The sequence below is a fragment of the Hemitrygon akajei genome, unplaced genomic scaffold (assembly GCF_048418815.1).
Source record: "Hemitrygon akajei unplaced genomic scaffold, sHemAka1.3 Scf000037, whole genome shotgun sequence".
Classification (NCBI taxonomy): domain Eukaryota; kingdom Metazoa; phylum Chordata; class Chondrichthyes; order Myliobatiformes; family Dasyatidae; genus Hemitrygon; species Hemitrygon akajei.
This window is the reverse complement of record NW_027331923.1, coordinates 7,603,872-7,610,085: the sequence shown is the minus strand read 5'-3', so window position 1 is coordinate 7,610,085 and position 6,214 is coordinate 7,603,872. Positions and strand designations below refer to the sequence as shown.

At 48.4% G+C, this 6,214-nt stretch overlaps 1 protein-coding gene across 1 annotated transcript; it reads left to right on the top strand.

Moving 5' to 3' along the window:
* Nucleotides 1–2,017: 2,017 nt before the first annotated feature.
* LOC140720164 (uncharacterized) lies at nucleotides 2,018–4,582 on the top strand. Its single transcript, XM_073035048.1, is given in 2 exon segments — nucleotides 2,018–4,145; nucleotides 4,532–4,582. Coding segments are annotated over 2 exon segments (1,953 nt in total). The 5' UTR covers nucleotides 2,018–2,243.
* The last annotated feature ends 1,632 nt before the right edge of the window (nucleotides 4,583–6,214 follow it).

Sequence of the window (6,214 nt, the reverse complement as noted above, 5' to 3'; positions counted from 1 at the left end):
CTCATCATCTTATACAACTCTCTCAGGTCACCTCTCATCCTCCATCGCTCTTACTCAGCCTATTATTGTAAGGCATGCTCTCCAATCCAAGCAACATCCTTGTTAATCTCCGCTGCACCCTATTTAGAGTATCCACATTCTTCCTGTAGTGAGATGATCAGAATTGAACACAGTACTAAAAGTGGGGTCCAATGAAGGCCTTATAAATCTGTAATAGTACCTCACAGCTTTTGAACTCAGTCGCATGGTTGATGAAGGCCTTCTTAAAAACTTTGTCAACCTGCACAGCAGCTTTGCATGTACTATTGACACGGACCGCAAGATCTCGCTTATCCTCCAAACTGCCAAGAGTCCTATCATTAATATTGTATTCTGCCTTCAAATTGGACCTACCAAAATGAACCACTGGGTTGAACTCCATCTGCCAGTTCTCAGTCCAGTTCTGCATCCTATCGATGTCACGCTCTACGGGAACAACCATTCAGACTATCCACAGCACCCCCTACATTTGTGTCATCGACAAACTTACAAACACACCCTTCTACTCCTCATCAAGGTCATTTTTAAAAGTCAGAATGAGGAGAGAGGAGGGGTCCCAGAACAGATCACTGCAGAATATCACTGGGCACATCCTCCATGCAGAATACAGACCATCGACAACCACCCTTTGCCTTCTGTGGACAAGCTAGTTCTGGATCCGCAAAGCAGGTCTCCTTGGATCCTTCCTCGTTACTTTCTCAATGAGCCTCGTATGGGGAAACTTATCAAAAGTGTTACTGAAAACCATGTACACTACATCCAATGTTCTACCTTCATCAATGTTACATCCCCAAAGAGTTCAGTCAGGTTGGTAAGGCATGACCTGCCCTTGACAAAGCCATGCTGACTACCCCTAACCTGATGCTCATAAGTCCTCCCGCTTAGGATCTTCTCCAACAAATTGCCCATGACTGATGCAAGACTCACTGGTCTATAATTTCCTGGGTTACCTCTACTCCCTTTCTTGAACAATCCTTGGGTGCTTCTCCCATCCCTATTGATGAGACAATGATCATCACCAGATGTTCAGCAATCTCCTCCTTCGCTTCCCACAGTCGCCTGTGGTATATCTCAACTTGAGTTGAACTGGGTAATATTATGATGCCAGAGCTCACATTGAGAGAAGATCTTATAGAAGCATGTAAAGTTATGAAATGGATAGAGAAGATTGCGGCAGGAAAGTTGTTTGCACTAGTAGATGGGACTAGAACTTTAAATCTGGGGGCATTTGGGATGGAGATGAAGAACTGTGGTGAATCTGTGGATTTCTCTGCCCAATGAAGCAGTGGAGGCTACCTCAGTAAATGTATTTGAGACAAGGTTCAATTGATTGTTGCAAAGTAGGGAAATTAAGTGTGATGGGGAAAAGGCAGGTTGGTGGAGATGGGCCAGGTGACATTCTCGTGCTCCTATTTCTTACGTTCTCACCACAGACTAAAATCTCACTTGAAAAAATTGTCCTTTCAAATATCTTTACAGGTTTGAAATGGCAGAACACTTGTGCATGGGCTGTCTCTTTCCGGATATATAAGGAGTGGCCAAATATTTTCTTTGCAAGACCGACACATCTGTTGTCAATCCTTGGAGATGAAGAATTATCTCATTCCAGTTGGAATTGTATCTGTGTCTGAAATGAAGTTTTCTATTGTAACTCAGTGTTATCCACAGGAACCGGGTGCTGAGAAAACACCAGCATTTGTTCACTGAAGATCAGTTCTTCATCTGCATTGATTGTACAAAGGATTTTAATGTCTGACTTTCTGAATTGGCAGAGAATTGATCGCAGTGAGATATCATTCTCCTTCTCTCAGTGTGAAAAGGAATTCACTCACAGCCTACCCGCAGACACACCAGTGAGTTCACCGTGGGGAGAGGCCATTCACCTGCTCTGTGTGAGGGAGGGGAACTACTCAGTCAACCAGCCTGAAGATACATCAGCAAGTTCACACCAGAGTGAGATGCTCCACCTGTTCTGACAGTGGGAAGCAATTCATTCCGTTGTCGATGCTGAAGATAAATCCAAAAATTCACCAGTGAGAGGACGGTAACCTGTTTACATGGTGGGAAGGCATTCACACACTCAACCACGCCACAGTGACACCAATGAGTTCACACTGGGGAGAAGCCATTCATCTGCTCTGTGTGGGAAAGGATTCACTCAATCATCCCAACTGAATGAACACCAGTGAGTTCATACTGAGAAGATGTCGTTCACCTGCTCAGACTGTGGAAAGCGATTCACTCGTTCATCAACATTACAGAGCCACCAGCGAGTTCACACTGGGGAGAAGCCATTCAGTTGCTCTGAATGTGGGAAAGGATTCACTCAGTCATATCAACTGAAGGTACATCTGCGAGTTCACACTGGGGAGAGGCCATTCATATGCTCTGAATGTGGGAAGGGATTCACTGACTCATCCAAACTTGTGAGGCACTACCGAGTTCACACTGGGGAGAGGCCGTTCACTTGCTCTCAATGTGGGAAAGGATTTGCTTGGTCATCTCAACTGACTGAACATCAGCGAGTTCACACTGGGGAGAAACCGTTCAGCTGCTTTCAATGTGGCAAGGGGTTCACTCAGTCATCTCATCTGAAAGTACATCAGCGAGTTCACACTGGGGAGAAACCGTTCAGCTGCTCTGAATGTGGGAAGGGATTCACTGACTCATCCCACCTTGTGAAGCACAGCCGAGTTCACACTGCGGAGAGGCCATTCACATGCTCTGACTGTGGGAAGGGATTCACTGAGTCATCTTATCTGAAAGTACATCAGCGAATTCACACTGGGGAGAAACCGTTCAGCTGCTCTGAATGTGGGAAGGGATTCACTGACTCATCCCACCTTGTGAAGCACAGCCGAGTTCACACTGCGGAGAAGCCATTCACGTGCTCTGAATGTGGGAAGGGGTTCACTCAGTCATCTCATCTGAAAGTACATCAGCGAATTCACACTGGGGAGAAACCGTTCAGCTGCTCTGAATGTGGGAAGGGATTCACTGACTCATCCCACCTTGTGAAGCACAGCCGAGTTCACACTGGGGAGAGGCCATTCACATGCTCTGACTGTGGGAAGGGATTCACTGAGTCATCCCACCTTGTGAAGCACAGCCGAATTCACACTGGGGAGAAGCCATTCACATGCTCTGAATGTGGGAAGGGATTTACTCAGTCATCTCATCTGAATGTACATCAGCGAATTCACACTGGGGAGAAACCGTTCAGCTGCTCTGAATGTGGGAAGGGATTCGCTGATTCATCCTCCCTTGTGAAGCACAGCCGAATTCACACTGGGGAGAAGCCATTCATGTGTTCTGAATGTGGGAAGGGATTCACTAACTCATCCCACCTTGTGAAGCACAGCCGAATTCACACTGGGGAGAAGCCATTCATGTGTTCTGAATGTGGGAAGGGATTCACTAACTCATCTCACCTTGTGAAGCACAGCCGAATTCACACTGGGGAGAAGCCATTCATGTGTTCTGAATGTGGGAAGGGATTCACTAACTCATCACAACTTGTGAAGCACAGCCGAATTCACACTGGGGAGAAGCTATTCACGTGCTCTGAATGTGGGAAGGGATTCACTTGGTCATATCAACTGAAGTATCATCAGCGAGTTCACACTGGAGAGAGGCCATTCACATGCTCTGAATGTGGGAAGACATTCGCTGACTCAGACACCCTTTTGAAGCACAGCCGAATTCACACTGGGGAGAGGCCATTCATATGCTCTGAATGTGGGCAGGGATTCACTGACTCATCCAAACTTGTGAGGCACTACCGAGTTCGCACTGGGGAGAGGCCGTTCACTTGCTCTCAATGTGGGAAAGGATTTGCTTGGTCATCTCAACTGACTGAACATTAGCGAGTTCACACTGGGGAGAAACCGTTCAGCTGCTTTCAATGTGGCAAGGGGTTCACTCAGTCATCTCATCTGAAAGTACATCAGCGAATTCACACTGGGGAGAAACCGTTCAGCTGCTCTGAATGTGGGAAGGGATTCACTGATTCATACTCCCTTGTGAAGCACAGCCGAATTCACACTGGGGAGAAGCCATTCACATGCTCTGAATGTGGGAAGGGATTCACTGAGTCATCCAACCTGGTGAGGCACAGCCGAATTCACACTGGAGAGAAACCGTTCACCTGCTCAGATTGTGGAAAGGGATTCACTCGGTCATCAGGCTTCAAAGTTCATCAGCAAGTTCACACTGGGCGATGCCAGTCACCTGTTCTGATTGTGGGAATGAATTCGCTCAGACTGACTGAACATCAAGTGCTCAGACAGGAAGGAATTCACTCAGACGTCACCGAGCAAACATCAGCGAATTCACACTATAGAAGCTGTTCATCTGTTCTGACATGGGGAATTAATGCATACATTCATCTCGGCTGACGACACACCAGACTGTTTTCAGCAGTGAGAAGACGTTGACCTGCTCAGACTGTGGGAATTAATGCATACATTCATCTCGGCTGACGACACACCAGACTGTTTTCAGCAGTGAGAAGACGTTGACCTGCTCAGACTGTGGGAATTAATGCATACATTCATCTCGGCTGACGACACACCAGACTGTTTTCAGCAGTGAGGGTACGTTGACCTGCTCAGACTGTGGGAAGGCATTCACACACTGATCCACACTGCAGAGACAGTGGTGGGTTCACACTGTGGGGAGGGTGGTCTCCTGCTCAGACTGTGGGAAGGTATTCACACACTGATCCACACTGCAGAGACAGTGGTGGGTTCACACTGTGGGGAGGGTGGTCACCTGCTCAGACTGTGGGAAGGCATTCACACACTGATCCACACTGCAGAGACAGTGGTGGGTTCACACTGTGGTGAGGGTGGTCACCTGCTCAGACTGTGGGAAGGCATTCACACACTGATCCACACTGCAGAGACAGTGGTGGGTTCATACTGTGGTGAGGGTGGTCACCTACTCAGACTGTGCGAAGGCATTCACACACTGATCCACACTGCAGAGACAGTGGTGGGTTCACACTGTGGGGAGGGTGGTCTCCTGCTCAGACTGTGGGGAGGCATTCACACACTGATCCACACTGCAGAGACAGTGGTGGGTTCACACTGTGGGGAGGGTGGTCACCTGCTCTGAATGTGGGATGAGTTTCAATCAGTCCTTCATCCTTGTGTCCCCCTACCGAGCTTTGACCCATCGTGAATCAGAGAGGTCAGTAGCTTGAGAGGACGTAATTCACTCAGGTTCACCAATGGAGTATTAAAGGCAGTGGTTCAGGGCAGGTTATTTTTGAGCTTTCAGCAGTGGCCACTCCACAGTCAGGATGGATTATCAAGAAAACCTTCATTAGCAGGAGTAAGTGGAACGGTCGTTGTTGGAGTGGACAGAGTTGGAGCGGAGACTTTGAGGCTTTAATTCCTTGAGGTTTCAGTGGGGAGAGCAGTCAGTCAGAGAAGGCAAAATCATGATGGAGGGAGAATTTTTTTTGCCCCTTCTTTACATTTTCTCAGTTGGAACAGTGGAGATGACAGGCGGGATGGTGGAAAGCTGCTTTGCGGGATGTGGGAAGGCAGGGGACCCTCCTGTGTCCCTGATAACTACACCTGTGAGAGGGGCATCGAGCTTCAGCTCCGAACAATCCACACTACGGAGTTGGAGCTGGAACTGGATGAACTCCAGATCATTCGGGAGGCTGAAGGGGTGATAGGTAGGACATTTGAGAGGTAGTTGCACCCGAAGTGCCAGGCTCAGGGAACTGGGTTACAGTGAGGAAGGAGAAAGGTGGAAATGGAGAGTGCAGTTTATCCCTGTGTTCATCTCCCTGAGCAACACATATATCACTTCAGATACTGTCTGTCATGGTCTGGTCTGTTAAGTCTGCATTCCGGATCACAGTCTGGTCCATGCTCCTTATTCCAGGTTTTCCGGGTTTCCCCAGTTTCTGTTGAGGCAGCTGATTCTTGTTTGGGCTGGTCTCATAAATAGCTTCAGGATTCAGCCTCTGGCTGCTGGATTGTTCCTGTCCAAACCCCTGTCTGTATCCCTTCCCTTCACCTTCCTCCTGGAACCTAGCCTAGCCTAGCTTTGCCTTGCCTCGCCTCATCTCTGCCTAGTGCCTCGCATCGCCTCACCTCTGCCCGGAGCCTTGCCTCACCTCGCCTCTGCCTGGGGCCTTGCCTCTGCCTGAAGCTGT